This window comes from Capra hircus, chromosome 28 (genome assembly GCF_001704415.2).
Source record: "Capra hircus breed San Clemente chromosome 28, ASM170441v1, whole genome shotgun sequence".
Classification (NCBI taxonomy): domain Eukaryota; kingdom Metazoa; phylum Chordata; class Mammalia; order Artiodactyla; family Bovidae; genus Capra; species Capra hircus.
In genome coordinates, this window is record NC_030835.1 from 2,545,591 (window position 1) to 2,563,945 (window position 18,355).

The following is an 18,355-nucleotide window of genomic DNA, read 5'->3' on the forward strand; positions in this document are numbered from 1 at the left end:
TGGACATCTAGGTTGCTTCCATGTCCTGGCTATTATAAACAGTGCTGTGATGAACATTGGGGTACACGTGTCTCTTTCAATTTTGGTTTCCTCGGTGTGTATGCCCAGCAGTGGGATTGCTGGGTCATAAGGCAGTTCTATTTCCAGTTTTTTAAGGAATCTCCACACTGTTCTCCATAGTGGCTGTACTAGTTTGCATTCTCACCAACAGTGTAAGAGGGTTCCCTTTTCTCCACACCCTCTCCAGCATTTATTGCTTATAGACTTTTGGATCGCAGCCATTCTGACCGGTGTGAAATGTTACCTCATTGTGGTTTTGATTTGCATTTCTCTGATAATGAGTGATGTTGAGCATCTTTTCATGTGTTTGTTAGCCATCCGTATGTCTTCTTTGGAGAAATGTCTGTTAGGTTCTTTGGCCCATTTTTTGATTGGGTCATTTATTTTTCTGGAATTGAGCTGCGGAGTTGCTTGTATATTTTTGAGATTAATTCTTTGTCAGTTGCTTCGTTTGCTATTATTTTCTCCCATTCTGAAGGCGGTCTTTTCACCTTGCTTAGAGTTTCCTTCGTTGTGCAAAAGCTTTTAAGTTTAATTAGGTCCCATTTGTTTATTTTTGCTTTTATTTCCGTTACTCTGGGACGTGGGTCTTAGAGGGTCCTGCTGTGATTTATGTCAGAAAGGGTTTGCCTATGTTTTCCTCTAGGAGTTTTATGGTTTCTGGTCTTACACGTAGATCTTTAATCCATTTTGAGCTTATTTTTGTGTATGGCATCACCATCTCTTATCTGCGTTACTACAAGAGTTTCCTAACCAATCTTTCAGCTTCTGCCTTTGACCTACTGTGTTCTGTTCTCGACACAGCAGACAAAATGAGTCTTTGAAAATATAAGTTAGGCCACAAGATCCCGCCAATGCTTCCCATTTACTCAGAGTGAAAGCTGACACCATTAGCGTCAGCCCCCAAGGCTTACATGAGCTCTGTCACCTTTCCATCTCTGTTCCCACCGACTCTGCACCCCAACCACTGTGGCCCCAGCCAAGCCCACTTCACCACCCTTGAGGTCCTCGCTCTGCCCTTCCTTTGGCCTACAATGTTTTCTTCAGTTATCTGAATACCTTGTCTCCCCACTTCATTCAAGTCTGAATTCAAATACTAACTTTCTTGGAGAGGGCTTTCCCTATCCTCCTAAGATTTCAAACCCTCCTATGCTTTCAAAACCAACTAGTTTTTATACATATCACTCTCTAATATGCTTCACATTTCACTCATTTTGCTTTCTTTCTCATAAGACTGTAAACACAATAAATGGGGAGGTCTTGAGTATTTCCCATGTTCTCTGTCAAGCAACAGGCACCAGACGTAGCAAACCATGGATACATAATTGTGAATGACTCGGTGGCCCCCATTCCACAGTCATCATAAATATTCTGAACACAACTCCCCTCGGCCCGAAGCTTACATAATCCCAGAGAAAACCAGCAGCCACCGTCCTTTTCCTATTCCCCTTCCTAACTGAAATAGAAGCAGCTACCAGTCCAGCACTGGCTTCCAGAGAATGTGGTACTTGTAAAGCAGGGCCTGGGGAAGGGGCTGTAAGCATTTAAAGATGCTCCATCTCATAGTGTCTGATTCGCATATCACCATACATTTATGTATTTGCCTTCTGAGACTTCAGAGTCTTGGATAGAAAGGACAGAGCTGGGACTGCTCACACCCCAACATGCAGCCCTGACGCCGAGGTCGGGCCCAGGTTGACACTTCTATGGGCAACCTGCCCACACCTACTGTAGGCGGAGGGCAGCTTCCTGGGCAACCTGCCCACACCCACCACAGGCGGAGGGCAGCTTCCTGCAGCTGTGGTTTGAACAAGCCACAGAGCACCTGGGACCTCAAGTCTCTGGAAGTTTCGCTGGCAGAGGGAACCACAGGAGGATGCAGGCTGCACGGGGAAGGGAGGGTGAAAAATCAAGCGGCAGGCAGACTGCCATGCTCTCTGCATGCCTTCTTAAGGAGGATCAGGAAAATAAAATCAGAGCAAGGCCAGCACCTTGCCCAGAGCGCACGGCTGGCCTCCTCCCTGTATCTGTTACCTTAGACTGAGCGTGTCCTCCGTGAAGCCTTTTCCTTTCAAGCTGGGTTGGAGAGAGCAGAAGCTAGAGAGAAAGGGAAAGGGTTATTCCAGCAGCAGAGTCGGGACCCTTCCACCACCAGGAAAACATTCTCGGAAGCAGGCTAGAGACCAGGGTCATTCTTGCCCTCCCAGTGAACCCCATCTGCCCCCAGCTCTGGGTGTACCTCTGAGGCACCCCATTGGCACCCTCTGCCATTAGATGCTCTGGCCCAAATAACAGCAATGATAATGATAAAACAATAGCTGCAATCAAAATTACGTGTTTTAGAGACCTCTTCTGGGCTGGGCACAGGCATTTCCATTGCCGATTTCAGCCACCACTGCAGTACTCCAGGGACAGATGCCATCTTGCCTTAATGCTCCTTGAACAAGGGTAGGGCATGGTTGGTACCGTCCACTGCCTGAGCTACGGATGTAGAAGACTTCTAGCTCAACTGTGCAAAGCTTCGTGCAGGACACAGAATCATAAGGGAACCTGAACGTGAGGTTCAGCGCTGCCTGTCTACTTCTTCACTTTGGTTTGAAATGGAACTTGAAGGTGTTTTAGGAGGTGATATAACGGCAGTCCTTGGAAGAGTCTCAAAGGGAGAATCATAGTCAATGGAGATGTGCCCAGAGCTGGCTCAGATGGCTTCTCTGCAAGAGTTGTTTTCTCCACTCTGGCCCTGTCCTTGGGACCCAGCAGCTGGTCCTGGTGCCAGTGATAGGCCAGGGCCAGCAGGAAGATAAGGCTAGAATCTCTGAGCACAAAATGGCCTGGAACACGCAGGCCAGGGATGTCAAATCTCACCTCAGAACTTTTAGCCCCAAGTGGAGCTGAATATGACCACTCCTCTATTAACCCAGCTTCTACGTCATCTGTTCATGGCTAGGAATCTGCCTTTTGACCCCTTCTAGATTCTTTGCACATTCACATAACTCTAACTTTAATAATATAAATATAAAATTTAAGATCTAGCTTAAATTTCTTAGATTGATTAATCTCTTTGGAGAACGTTCAGTTAAACCAAGACAGTAAGCTTCTCTCTTTAAGGAAAAAAAGCTATTCCGTGCAGAAGTGGGAAATCAGTTGTTAGGAATTCTTTCCAATGAAATATGAAGTCAGAGCAACTAAAATTGGCAACTGGGATCAAAAAGAAAGATTAAGCCAAAAAAAATTACTTGGAAAAATTAAAAAATAAGGCCAGAAAATTCTGGAAGATGCATTAAATATGCTGTGTCTGCACACTTTTTTCCCCTTCCTTCAGTTTTTACTGGCCCAAATTACTTCAGTTCATGAAATGGAGCCTGTTTTCCAGGATCAAGAGAAGGAGCTTTTATGGTTTTCTCTTTACTCTGTTCCATAACTCAAGAGTTCTACAGGTAAGTTCTTTCTCGAGTCTAACCTAAATCCTGCTCACTGTGGGTGGAGAACAATCTCCTGAGAACAAAGCTATTCTTCTGCTGTTGGTTCATGATCAGTTTCCTTAGCAAAGGATTTTTAAACTCTTACCTTTTGAAGACCTTACTCCGATCACTGTTGTGGAAGACAAGAAACTTGGAATATCCGTTTTGGAAAAAGATCTCCAGGGCGATGTCCTGTAAGGAGAAACCCCTTTTACTGCTCTGAAGTTTCCTAGGACGGATGGAGACCTCCCTCCCCCGCCCCCTGCTCCCCTGCTCCACAGCCAACAGAACAGAGGCATGGTGTGGGCCATCTGGGACTCTATGTCAGGTGTGGAAGGATTTCAGTCTAAAATGGACCCAGAGACTCGAAAGGGCAAATCTCAGGCATGTGTCCTCTGGAAAACAGAACTTCAGAACTGGAGAGACTGATTTCCCGTAGATGCTTAATTGACGGAAAATGAAGACTTACCTCCGAAGTAACGAACATCCACCAAGAATCTCTCCCCCCCTCAAACAAACGAACTTATTGCTTGGACTCTGAGTAAACACACCCACCTTGTACTCTTTGCCAGTAGACAGATACAGCCAATCTCAAACCCTCAAACCATTAGCCTGTAGCTCACAAAAGCCTGCCTTTCCTTAGTGGTTATTCCCCTGTTATTTTTGAATCAACTCAATTTCCGGTAAATTCAAGATTGCCTCAGTTACCTCTTTATTTAGGTTGACAAAGGCAACCCTTCCTAGTTAGTCCTTCCAACCTCCTACAGGGGATAAGAAGACTTTGGTAACAGTGATGAATTGGAGTCTTCACAGAGTAAGTAGGCGGGCAGGAGATCTCAGAGTTCCTTTGACTGAAGAAGGAAACAAGAGCCCAACTCACAGGAAAAGCGAGGAAGGGACAAAGAGAGGAAAGTGCCCACTGACATCTTCAGACACTTCTACTCCTGAGTCAAGGGTTTCACTTCCGGAACTGAAGGATCATCTTACCAGAAACACTAGGGGAGCAGGCTGAGTGGATGCAAGCCTTAATCCGGGCAGCATCCTACGCTGACCTGCAGACTTGAGGCACAGGGGTTTCGCCACATCCACTTTGCTGAGCCATTTTGACGTGGCCACACTGACATAGCGATGTCACTCCAAGGGTATTTTGCTAACACCTAACTGAACCTGCCTGCCTCCCTTTTTCCTTTCTTAGACTTGGAGTAGTGAGCCCACATATAGGATGAAGCTCAGGGATGAGGTGGGGTCAGGGAGAGAATACTCAGCGCTGGAGGAAGGGCCTGGGAGAAGTGAGGTCCGAGCATGGAGGGGGAGAGAGGGAGGGTGAGGGTCAGACTCAGAGATGGCATGCTGCATCCAACAGCAGTCAGGCCCTGCCCTTTCCTGGCTGGAAGCAAGTTCTCAACGTCCAGGTCATTAGACTTCTGAGCAGAGCGAAAGTATCTGTAATGATAATGCGGCACCCTTCTCCTCTGCAGATGTACATAAGAGCCTCAGATTTTTTCCCTACATACAGAAGTATAAATAATGTGCAAATAGATGATGAGCATAGAATCTATGGAGCCCATGACTTGCCACAGCAACCTCGAGTGCCCAGGCTCTGACTTCCTCCTGGGAGAATCTAGGGCTGGGCAAATGGGGGCCTTGCACATGAAGCTCTCCCACCCCCATCTGGACATGCTCACACGCCCTCCCACTCTGGTTTCCACCACTGTCATGCTAACCAACCATCTGGAAACAATCGCTTTGTACTGGGGAGAAAGACACTCACTTACTGATACCTAGTTGCTACTATGTATAACATGTAAATAGACATACAATTACTAAAAAAAATAATTTTTGAGTACTTGCTATATGCTCAAAATGTGCTAAGTGCTATATTATATAACTGGAAAAGACAAGAGGTGGTGGCCTGTTCGCTGGAGAGAAATGGAAGCCCAGAGGTGCCCGACTGTGCAGAGCCATGCTCAGGACCGGGCCCACGCTGGCCCTGGTCAGAACCATCAGCTCAGGGCCTCCTCCACCCGCCCCTTTCCGGCTCACTCTCTGAGAAGAGCACTGAGGGCTGGCAAAATGAGAACCAACGCTTTGTGGGCAAAAGCAGCAGAGAAGGAAGGAGAGGGAAAGAGCCAGTCAGAGCCAGCAGCTTGCCAGATCCTTGTCTGTGGGGGCAGCTGATCCTCCCTAGAATGAGTCCCTCTGAAAGGCTCCCTTGAGCTTTCGCTTCAGAGAATAATAATAATATAAATAACAATGAGGCCTCCAGCAGGAGGGTCGCAAGACAAAGAAGTTTACAAAAGAAAGGTAACTTACTCTGCTCCAGAAGGCCAAGCATTGTTTTGTTGGCCTATGCAGAATAGAGACCCTGCAGAGAGAATGGGGGAAGGGGCCTGGGCCCCTCCCTTCCCACAGGGTGGTCCCCATCTCTTCCTCTGGGGGTGTTGGGAGGCCCTTGGGCACAGCTGCAGCTTTGCTATTGGAGAGGCTGGACTGTTGAGGGCAAGATGTGCTTGGGGCCAGCGGGAACCCCAGAGCTGTTCCTCCCTTTGCCACTGAGGTGATGCTTCTAAACCAGATGGTGTGCCTCCAAGGTAGGGCGTGAGAAGTATTTGGTTGTGACTCAGTGACAACAGAACCCTGCCTCTGGAAGGAGTCCGCTCTGTTTAGCAGCTGGATGAGCCCTTGAATACACCAGACAAGGTTCTGGGTCCTGCTTGGAGGGGACAATCAGGAGATCTCTGAATCACTTGGCCCAGGAAATGACGGAGCTTGAAGGTAGATGAAGATTTGAGGAGGGCAGAGGGTAGAGGCAGTGGCCTGAGAGGTGTCCCTGTGGTCTGAACAGGGGAGACCGGCACTCAACTCTCAGTCGTCAGCTCCGCCATCAGGCAGTGGAGCTGCCCTGTCCTGTATTCCTGAGTCTCCAGGCAGCTCTGGGGCATGTCAAGGGGAAAATAAAGCAAAGAGGCTGGATCCTAAGTGACATGGTAAGAGGGAGAAGGGTCCAGTGGCCAAATGGCAGGGACTGGGGAGAGGGTGAAGCAGAGGGCAGAACTCTGTCCCAGCCAGGGGACCAGCCCAACACAAGCCAGGGGAATTCACAGGTGTCCCACAGGGCCCTGGGCTGGGCCTGGGTGAAGGGGTCAAGAAGGTGTGCCCCTCCCGTTCAGATGGGGCCTCGATGGCACCCGAACCGCCATCAGGTCTTAGGGTTAGGGTTAGGGAAGGGATGGTCCTTCCTCCAGGCCCCTCCCAGTCTCACCTGTAGGGAAGGGATGGTCCTTCCTCCAGGCCCCTCCCAGTCTCACCTGTAGGGAAGGGATGGTCCTTCCTCCAGGCCCCTCCCAGTCTCACCTGTAGGGAAGGGATGGTCCTTCCTCCAGGCCCCTCCCAGTCTCACCTGCAGGGAAGGGATAGTCCTTCCTCCGGGCCCCTCCCAGTGTCACCTGCAGGGAAGGGATGGTCCTTCCTCCGGCCCCTCCCAGTCTCACCTGCAGGGAAGGGATGGTCCTTCCTCCGGGCCCCTCCCAGTGTCACCTGCAGGGAAGGGATGGTCCTTCCTCCGGCCCCTCCCAGTCTCACCTGCAGGGAAGGGATGGTCCTTCCTCCGGGCCCCTCCCAGTCTCACCTGCAGGGAAGGGATGGTCCTTCCTCCGGCCCCTCCCAGTCTCACCTGCAGGGAAGGGATGGTCCTTCCTCCGGCCCCTCCCAGGTCTCACCTGCAGGGAAGGGATGGTCCTTCCTCCGGGCCCCTCCCAGGTCTTACCTGTAGGGAAGGGATGGTCCTTCCTCCGGCCCCTCCCAGTGTCACCTGCAGGGAAGGGATGGTCCTTCCTCCGGGCCCTCCCAGTCTCACCTGCAGGAGGAAACGCGCCTGCCGGAGCTCCCTAAGATCGCCGTAGCTGTGGCGCTGGCACGAGTAATGGTCAGAGGACCTGTCTTTGCTGCACATGTTGAAGATGAACGGGTCACTAATGCTGGAAAGGAAGCAGTATGTGCAGTGAGAGGGTGCCCAGTGGGGGCTTGCTCACCTGCCTGAACCTGCGTTTCTGGAACACATCGGGGGATGGGCCAGCACCCACTTACCTGATAACCCCTGTCTGTGTCAGCCCTGCGCTGAGGAGTAATATGGGACATTGGCTTAACCAGAGTGGGGGACACGAGGCCCAGGGATCACCGTCAGGACGAACAGTGACGCAGGGGGCAGAGCGTAAGTGTGAGAAGTCTCTCTGGGTATTGGGGTCAGAAATGGCTTGGTGATGCAGTGGGGGAAAAGTGAAAGAGATGTGTAGTTAGGTATGGACAGATTTCAAGTTCCCGAAGCATGACGCAGAAAGATGAAGAGCCTCCACTGAACAGTCCCTGTTCAACATGGTTTCGGACAACATGGCCATAGGGTAACTTTTAATGTGATGTTCTTAACTAGGGAAATCACAGGACACTAAATGCTAATCATGATCTTGATTGACTGGGCCTTTGGTAATAGCAGTGGATTTCAGATTAAAACATACTTTGATTTGTCCCACATTTGTACGGGACAAATCCAATTACCAGTTTATACCTGGAATTTGCACCCAAATCACCTGCTAGATTGCAAACTCTTTACCAGACTCAGCCCTCATCTGACTGAGCTGTGTATCTGTGGAGTCTACCCCAGTGCTTGTATAAGACAGGCTTTCAATAAGTATTTGTTGAATGAAATTAAACAGAGAGCTGATGCCTTAAAACTGCTGACTAAAAGCACCGATCATAAAAAGCCAGTTGGATGGTTTGGATTCCCACCAAATGAATCAAACGCTACATCTTGTGAGCCTGGCCGCCACTGTTATGGGTTGACTTGTCTCCCCCAGAAGATGTAGGTTGACGTCGTAATCCCCAGTACCTCAGAATGTAACTTTACTTACAAATAGGTAAATAGCAGAGATAATGAAGTGAGGTCATGAAGATAGATCCCAATCCAGTTAGCTGCTGCTGCTGCTGCTACGTCGCTTCCGTCGTGTCCGACTCTGTGCGACCCCAAAAACAGCAGCCCACCAGGCTCCCCCGTCCCTGGGACTCTCCAGGCAAGAACGCTGGAGTGGGTTGCCATGCCCTTCTAGTATTCCCTAATAAAAGGGACACTTAGACACGGAGACAGACACACACAGGGAGAAGATGGCCGTGTGATTGGGGAGACGCGTCTGCAAGCCTTGGACCATCAGGGATGGCCAGGAAACACTAGCAGCTTGAAGAGGCGAGGAAGGAGCCTCCCCTAAAGCTATAGAAGGAGCCCCGTCCTGCTGTCACCTTGATTTCAGACTTCTAGCTTCCAGAATTGAAGGATAATAAATTTCTCTTTTTTAAGAAGCCACCCAGTTTTTGATACTTTGTACAACAGCCCAGAAAACTGGTTACACAGAAAACACAGTTACCCTATTCAGCCAAGAAGGAATCTCCCTCAAAGCAAAATATAACCTTCTAGAAAGGGTCTTGCTTTCTGAGGAAAGTTACAAAGTACCTGAGTCCAATAACTGCTGGAGGATTGGCAGTGTTCTTGAGTTTTATTTGGGATGTTTTTATGGTACATCAGGGAGTCTCTTTCAAGGTCTAAGGCTCAACTATACTCAAATTGATGGCAGTCTTTTAGAGAAGCATTTCAGAGTTGACTTAGCTTTATTTTTAACTGGCTTATTTATGTATCTTCCTTGGTCTCCATTGTCAAAATAAGACTTAATCTCCATTGATCTCACATGAGCTAGTGGCCCATCTCTGAGAACCACATCTCCACAAGTGCCAGCATTTTCTTCAGGTAGCAGACAAGGGCTCAGAGAGGAAGCACTGCCTGGCTAACAACCCTTCTCTGAAGCATGGTGACTACAATTGCCTATGTGATCCTAATGTAGTTAAATATTCTCACTACTCTCTGACTTACATTCTAGAAAAGCGCATTTCCAGACTTGAGTACACCCAGCCTAACAACTGGGTTTCTATTAAAAGTGCAGCTATAGTCAATTGGATCATGATTACATGCACCTCATAAACACAATCTAGCTAATCAATAAGATCTTATCCAACACTAACCAGAGGTGGAGAGTGAAGCAATGGATTATGGGAGTCATTTCATGGGCACTCCATGCATACAGACGGAGTAGAAAGCTTTCATCAGCTCTCAGAAAGGCGAGTCTGCAGACCCATTGTCCATATTGATCAGTATCAATAAAACATGAGCAATAAAATGAGATGAGTGGGCCAAGTATTAATTATGTGCCTGCCTTGAAAAAGCATAGAAGATTCACTGCATTCGGTGAACATTTGATATGGATAAAAGATGGAAGTTAGCAGAGAGAAGAAGGCCAAGCATTTTAAAACAAACCTAAATCAAAGGGGGGTGGGCTGACATCTATCCTTCCACAATCCTTAAATTCTTGCTTCTTCACATAGGCTGGAAATAATATGACATCTGGGAGTTAAAATTCTTGCTTATTAGCAGGTAAGACTGGTTCCTCTATCAATAGTCTCAAATAGTGGTTCTCAAAGTGTGGTCCCAGACCAGTAGCATGAGCATTAGCTGCAAATTTGGTAAAATCTCAGGCCCTAGCCCAGATCTACCAGCTTAGAAGCTGGGATGATGGTGGGTCCCAGAAGCCTATTCTATCAAGTCCTCCAGGTGAGTCAATGTAATTTAGCTTGAGAGCCACTGAGCTAAGAGTTTATCTTGTCATCACCTGAGCCTTGGATAACTAGAAAAGAAATTGGCATCTAAATTTCTTCACAAGTGACGAAAACAGACAACTGACAATAACTAGCAAAAGTGCAAACACAATCAATTTGGTTTTGAATGGCAGTACTTCATAAACACTAGAGAATTATTCAATAAGGGCTGATTGAACCCAAGTACACCGACTATCAATACATTTGGTCCTAGAGAAGAACCTCAGAATTTCCTGCCAAAGATCTCCAGTATTAGTCGGTATAAAAATGACTCCAAATTTCTACCCAAATCTCACTCATCCTTCAAGACCCAAACCTTAGCTCCCTTCTCCAAGTAGCTGTCCCTCCCCATACCAGCCACGTATCATCTCCCCAAGTGGGAACCCCGAAGAGGCCTCGCATAACATGTATTTTGTCGCTTGATGATAGTGTGCTCCAAACTCTTTCCAAAAGAACCTGGATATGCTGCTGATTGCATTATGGGCCTTGCAGGCATAAAGAGGCAGTGCCTGATGTCTTGCATAAGGATGAACAAGCAAGAAGTTGTTGACTCAGTTATACATATATATACATTATTTTTCAGCAGTATTTAACACAAAATTGTAAATCAACTATACTCCAATTTTAAAAAAAAGTTGTTGAGTAAGTATGCTGATGGGACTGGATTGTATTATCCAAACAACCTAAAGCGCGATCCCTCTTGTCCTGTGGTGCATTTCACAGCAGGAGAGCCCGAGGAGCTGCTGTCTGGTTAACGGCTCCAGATTTTAGCTTCGGGGAATCCTAGTCATGGATGCCTGTGCCTTAAGGTTCTTCCGTTTTATCTCATGGCTCAGTTTCAGGCCCAAACCCGAGCCCATAGAAAGAACAAGGTGGGAGGCGTAGGCGTGGGGTGGCTGAGAAGGCAGCTTGGGGTCAGGGCAGAATCTGCCAGGGTCGGAGGGGCACTCACTTGGACAAGCAGTGGCGGGTGCAGTAGACATCGCCCACGGGAGAGAGCGTGAAGTTCTCGCAGATGTAGAAGTGCTGCTGGCCGAAGAGCAGGAGCCCTTCGCAGACCAGGTGGCCCTGCACGACGACGAGGGAGTACTTCTGCGTCACCTGCAGGGAGAGTGTGCCAGAGTCAGGCCGTGCATGAGGGAGACACACCCAGCTTCTTAAGGAGGGCAGGAGGGCGGTGTCTGGTCGCCCGCTACGCACTGGGAAGTGAGGGTAGCACCCTGAAAATGACGGGCTGCTGCCCCCCAGCTGCACTGCTCTGCACTCTCTAAGTGGGATTTCTACACCCAACACCCTGCTTCATTATTTCACCTACCCAAGGCCACCACATCGCACCGAGGCATGTGGATGAGTGTTTATCGCTCTTTTGAACATGTTGACATTTTCCCTCTCACTTTAAGCTCCTCTACAACCATGCAAAACACTCCTCGGTAAACAATGAGGAAAGTTTTTGAGGCCTGAGGCATCACTCAGTTACAGATGTGAAGAAACGTGTCAAGAAAACAGCTGGAAGGTGACTAGGAGAGGACCTGAACCAGGTCTGCCGAGGACCACAGGTGCAAGACTGGTCCTGCTGTCTGCAGAGGCCAAGGCTGCTCCACGCTGTGTGCAGAGGAGGCGCCAGCTGTGCCCAGATCCCTCGCTTCTGGCTCAAGCACATTCTCTCCGCAGCTGAAGCTGCTGGCAGTTTCCCAGAATCCCCTCAGCTAAAGAGAGTGCCTGTCATGGGTGAGGTCCCTGTCTCAGTGGTCATCTGTCCCCAACACGGGCCAGCACAGAGGCAGCGGGACTGGCCCTTTGCCTCCATTCACTTGAGCTCCCGTGGGCTCAGCCGCAGCCTGGCTGAGACCGCAGTGAGGTCGCACATCCTGCACCCCACCCAGCAACCCGCACCCCAACCAACATGCCGCACGCACAGCTCTGGCTCCGTGTTGGCTTTCTGGGGAGGCTGATCTGGGATGATGTCTTGGTATAAAACAGAGTTCCACATTAAGTAAGGACTAGTTGGGTCCTTACATAGAATAAATCTCTGAAGGAATGAGTGGGAGAATTTCATCAATTTTCGGTGACGGGAACTCAAAGGAACCAGAGTAAGACCAAGGCCAAAATTTTCTCAGGATAATTCTGTGCTAATTCCAGCTATACAAAAGAAGAACTGACTTAAAAAAAAAAAAAAAAAAAAAAAAAAAAAAAAACACCCTACTGTATAACCATTGGGCTTCCCTGGTGGCTCAGATGGTAAATAATCTGCCTGCAATGAAGGAGACCCATGTTCGATCCCTGGGTCAGGAAGATGCCCTGGAGAAAGGAATGGCTACCTTGTTCAGTATTCTTGACTGAAGAATCCCATGGACAGAGGAGCCTGGTGGGCTACAGTCCAGGGGGTCGCAAAGTGTTGGACACGACTGAGTGACTAACACTTTCACTTTCACATAAACATTGTAAGCCTTTTACACATAATCCTTAAAACTGGGAAAGAAAAATTTTACTAGTCTAATTTAGAGATGAAAAAGAAAGAGGATGCAGAGATAAGAATCTCACCAAAGATGGGTAAATGGAAGAGCCTGGGGTTGAAGCTAAGCTCCCTGCTCACCGTTGGGAGCAACGATGGGGCAGCAGGGGTAAAACCTGGAAAGCTGCCATGCATACCCGTTCTCACACCCTACTTCACATGGGATTTAGCCAAAGTGAGGGACAAACACGATAAACAGAACCCTACCCTCGTGGGACTTAAAATCCAGTGGAGGAAGACACGTCCACCAATACATTATCAAAAACTGTGATATGCATTGAAAGAAGAAAAAAAAATACAGGTTGATAATGATATAAGGCAGAGAGAAACTTGGAGGGGACATGATCTCAGACAAACTCTGAGACCTGAAGGATGGAAATGAGTAGTCATGGCAAGGCTGGGAGAAGAAATTTCATGGAATAGGAATATCCATCTCAGAGCATAGGGGCAGGAAGGGCAGATCTGGGGAGCAGAAGAGAGGTCAGTGTGGCTGGTGAAGCTGGAAAGCAGGCATACTCAGGTCCTGAGGGCTTAGATGTCTTCATTTTCCTTGGCAGGCCCCCATGTACCCGTAAGAATAAAATCTGTCTGCACTTCTGTAAATCTGTCGTCTGTCAACTCAATGTTGCAGCCTAAATAGAGACTCTAAGGAGGAAGAGGAAAAGTTTCGTCTCTCCTGCAGTATAATCTTCCGAAGAGATTCTGTGCCTACATAGTTTGTTTTATACATATTATCTTTTTTTTTTTCACACAAATAGCATATTCATACAGCTACTGGTCTGCATCTAGTTGTCTTCCTTAATAGGCCATCTAGGAGCCCTTTCCAAATCACTTCTTACAGAGTTGTCTCACTTTTATTAAAAGATACAGATGGTTAGTTTGCTCGGATGTGGTGCAACCCTCTATTGGTTTGTTTTCAAATGTTTCAACATTACAAGCGGCGCTGCAGTGACAATCCTTGTGCATAGGCCACTTTGAACACATACGGAAATCTGTAGTAGATCTTCTAAATTCCTAGAAGTAGAACTGGAGGTCCAGGATGTGGGCATTTCATACTCTGATCTAGCGCCAGACTGCCCTCCTGCAAGGCGACGCTAATTCACACTCCCACCAGCATTGTTGGAGGGTGTTTATGCTTCCTAGGCCAAGCTGTTGAAGCTTCTTCTCTTACGCCTTTGTACGGAGGAGACTTCATCCTCAAGTTCGCAGAGTCGCATGTGGAGCCCAAGAACACAGGCCTGTGTGCCCCCCTGGCCTCTCCTGTCCCTCTGAGGCCCCACCCTTGCCCAGACTCTGTGGTGCCAACAGAAGAGGCTGAAGCATGTTCTCATGATCTCCTGGTGTTTTCCTTTGGGGAGAATTCAGTAATAACCAGAATAAACCAAACCACAAGAAGAATGTCTGGTGAGAGCTGGGTCAATAGCTTAAAAATGGATTCTGCTAGAAAAGAATAACATTCTAAAAACTGGAAAATGAGCCCCAGTGAAATATTCCCTGCTCTTCCATTTAAATTAACCCTAAGAAAGCTCCATCACCAAGTTCACTCGTGATGAAGAAATCCCTCCTGCCACGATTCTATCAATCACTTTAAAAAGAGTGGAACTTCAGCTCCATAAGTAGAACATTTTTAAGATTGGTTAAGTGACATATTTTCACTCCTAATGGGTGGATTAGTAAGCACACAGCCACACCTGGCCCAGGTATGATAAGGAATAGGTTGTCTGGAAGTCCAAAACCGCCAGAGTTAAAGTTAGAGGGACAACAACAATGTGCTGGGACATTCTGTGGAAGCCCATGCCAGCACATTCTCCTAGAAGCAGGCCTCAGTCGAATGTCTGCAAAACGGGAAGTTCAGCTGGAGGCTCTCTCAAGATTTCTTCCAGCACTATTAGTCTGCAACTTAATGCAACACTTTAATTTTACAGGTAGAAAATGTAAGACTCAGCACTATCACGTGAGGCATCCGGTGACAGAGCTGGCGTGTACGTTCCCTCATTCTTGCTGCTGTTTAGTCCTCAGTCGTGCCTGACTCTTTGAGACCCTACGGACTGTAGCCTGCCAGGCTCCTCTGTCCATGGATTTCCCAAGCAAGTGTACTGGAGTGGGCTGCCATTCACTTCTCCAGGGGATCTTCTCAACTCAGGGATCAAACCAGCGTCTCCTGCACTGCAGGCGGACTCCTTACCACTGAGCCACCTGGGAAGCCTACGTTCTGTCATACTTGTCTGCAAAATCTGCTGCAAAGAAAGCTTCAGCTCCATTCACAGGCATCACGCTTCTGTTTCCACCCATCTGCTCACTTAGACCTTGTTAACAATAAATTCTGCGACACTGGTGTCTGGAATAAGTATCCCCTTTTTTTTATTTTTTATTTTTTTAAAAGCACAGATTGCTGAGGAAAAGTTAAGCATCCAAAGGGAAAGAGGCTATTCAACTCCATTTACACTGACTACCTATGAACTCAGGATACCTTTTAGAAGGAGCATTCTGTCACACTCATAGTCAAAGAAATGTGTATTAAAACAATAAGGAGACACTATTTTTTATATGTCAACTTGGCAAATCTGGGAAGAAATATAACACAAGGATCTGTTGATGGCAGCTCATCTTTTCAGATGGAGACAAGGAGCTGGGATGACCCCTGTCTGCCTGCATTTGCCACTTCCACAAGCGAGCCTTCGGCCTTTCTCTGCCGGCTCTGAGGAGACCAAGCGGAAAAGGATGGAAACTGAAAAGGATTACAAGTTCTGAAGACTGTTCAAAGCGCAGTGCATGGCGCTAACTGCATTTCCTGAGGATCCACACATCAGTGGTTAAAGTTGGGACATGTTTCTAGCTAGGGGAGCTCTGTATATCGTAAAACCCAGACCCATGAATCTCAGCATTTATTTGAAAAGCTTAGATAGGAGAGTCTCCCGGGCAGCTTGTTAAAGTTCATATTCCCAGGGTACATCCCAATTGTTCTGATTCAGCAGGTACAGAGTGGACCCTGGAATCTGCATTTGAATAGGCAGGCCAGATGATTCCTGAAGACCATGCTTAGAAACTGAGCCAGGGACACCAGCCAGGCTGCGAAAGCTGAGGTCCTGTCTTATGCAAACCTATGGCTACCGCTCACTTATTTGCTCATACTTTCATTTAATAGAGACGTATTAGCTGTTTTAGCCTGTGCCCCCACGCAAGCACAAGCGGAGACGAGCACATTTTTGTGGTGCTTGTGGTTTGACAGGAAAGAGAGGGGGATATCAACTGTCCTCAGAGAGCATGATGTTGGAGGGAAGCACACATACCTTGGGGCACAGAGGAGAGCGCCTGGCCCAGACAGAGCCCCGAGAGGGAGTGGAGGGGACATCAGAGCAGTGGGTCTCGAGGTGGGGGCCCCAAGGCTGTGGCTATGAGTTCAGAAGATTAAAAACAGAGGAGAAAATTTCCAAGGCACAAAGTCTTGAGACAGTGGGACATGTTTAGAGAATGTAAACAATTCTGTATAATTGCAGTAAAAAGGCAGGTGTGTGTGCGTGCACACTTGCACACTCGTGTAAGGGTGAGAGAAGCAAGTCCAGGGAAGCACAGGGCCAGCTCAGAAGGGTATAAGGTGTGCCAAAGAGAGTCTCAGAAGGTTTTCAGTAGGGACCACACGTGTAGCTCTGCATTCTAGGAAGTCAGTCATGGTGACTCACCTAAGGGGAAGATTCTACGTGAGAAGTTTAACACACTTCTTCACTTTCTACAGATGACTTCAGCTAAAAATACCCATAAAGAGCTTGATGCTGCTCTCTGCTGTTCAGCACAAAAAGATCTCCCTTTAAGCTGATTTCGTTTCTAACAAAGTCATACTAATATTTTACATTGAGTAAAATATATAAATGAAAAAAATAAATGCTTAGTTTTTCATGTAATTAATTAGTTAATTACATGTAATTACATGGATTAAATAATTAATTCCTGTAATCAATTAATTTTCATGAAATTAATTAATTTCCTGTAATTTTCAAGCAACAGTAAAAACAACTCCCATGGGAGTTCCAACTCTGGAATTGGTCTGGAAGCACATTTTTTAAGTGGAGACACTTTTGCAAGCAGCTCTGTGGAGGAGGTGCAAGGGACACAGCAGCCCACGGTTAACATGCATTAAATAAACCGCTCCTAGTGTCAAATGGAGCTGTTTGCAGAGAAATGTGTTTGTGGTTCTGGGAATCATTAATCAATGGCACAAAAGTGGCACAGAATAATTACTGTCCCAGGTATCGCTGGAGGCGATCAGATCAGTGGTCTCACATGGAAATGAATTAAGCTGCTGCCATTCTGAGCTCCGGTCTGCTGGCTTCCCCCAGAGGCCTCTGCTGGGACAAGCCATCCAGAATTGTGTGAGATGTGCCCTGCAGTCTCCTGGGCTGGGTCTTGCAAAGGCCCTAAAAGCAAGTGCTTCTGCGATGGCAGGGGAGAAGGGGCGGGACTCTCTGTGAGGCTGCCTGCCCACTTTCTGTGATGGCCACTGAAGGCAGATGCTCTGGCTTTTCTGAGTGTGGGCGCATACCTCTCACATACACCCTGCCTGGGTGTGCCTTCACTTAGAAAACACACGAGGCCCACAAGGTCTTATGGAGACATCTGAGTTAGGAGAACTCTCAACAATGCAGACATTATCTCAACAATGCTGAATCAGAATCACAATACTTGATATAAAATGTCTCAACACAAGCAGAAATATTAGTCTGAGGAAATGCAGAAAATAACCATCTATATATATATATACACACACACACCCCTGCTGTGGGCACACTTCCTGTATCTTTGCTTGAATACTTTCACGGTTCTAGTGTGTGTGTGTGTGTGTGTGTGTGTGTGTGTGTGTGTGTGTGCGCGTGTGTGCATGCTTGCACTCAGTCATGTCCAACTCTTTGCCACCCCATGGGCTGTGTAGCCTACTAGGCTCCTCTGTCCATGGCATTTTCCAGGCAAGAACACTGGAGTGGGTTGCCATTTCCTTCTCCAGGGGTCTTCCCAACACAGAGATCAAGGCTGCGTCTCTCGAATCTCCTGCACTGGCGGGCGGATTCTTCACTATTTGCACCGCGGTTCTAGAGTCAGTGTAACAACTCTCCCTTGCTCGGCTGGGCAAGTGCAGAGCTGGGACAGACTGAGTGTGGATCTCTTTCCTGCTGAGATGATGCAGGATGGAACGGCGGGTCAGAGCAGAACCCATGAGAACCCTGACCTGCTGGAAGGAGGCCTGTCTGCGGTTCTACGCTGTCCACAGAGGAGCCCTTATTCGTTTGCACTGACAGGCCCTTCCCCGCTTCCTCAAGGTCATTGCTTGGTGTTCAGAGTTCATATCCCATCTCCCCCTTTCTCTTGGACTGAAAGAACAGATCCTAAGACACTCTAAAGGAAGAGCCACGGTCACAGTAATAACAGCAGGTACAAGCCACCGAGAGCTCCTGGTGCCTGGCACAGAGTCTAGGGTGGGGACACACAATGTAAGTGGCGGAGGCAGAGCCGGGGCCAGACTAGAGCCCCTGCCCACTCTGCCTCCAGGGAGCCTGTCCCCATGGGGCCTTCGCCTGTCTCCTAGAGCTTCTCCAGGGAGCGGCTGTATCTGGGGGTTTGGTCCACTGACCCTGCAGGAATT

At 47.9% G+C, this 18,355-nt stretch overlaps 1 protein-coding gene across 1 annotated transcript in view; it reads right to left on the minus strand.

Moving 5' to 3' along the window:
* Positions 1-18,355, minus strand: part of WDFY4 (WDFY family member 4) — a 253,777-nt gene that overhangs the window by 67,280 nt on the left and 168,142 nt on the right. The window contains exons 44-47 of the mRNA XM_005699347.3: positions 11,164-11,312; positions 7,378-7,498; positions 3,628-3,713; positions 2,095-2,157 (exon numbers count right to left, since the gene is read on the minus strand). Coding sequence (XP_005699404.2) covers positions 2,095-2,157; positions 3,628-3,713; positions 7,378-7,498; positions 11,164-11,312 — 419 coding nt within the window. The remainder of the gene's footprint in view (positions 1-2,094; positions 2,158-3,627; positions 3,714-7,377; positions 7,499-11,163; positions 11,313-18,355) is intronic.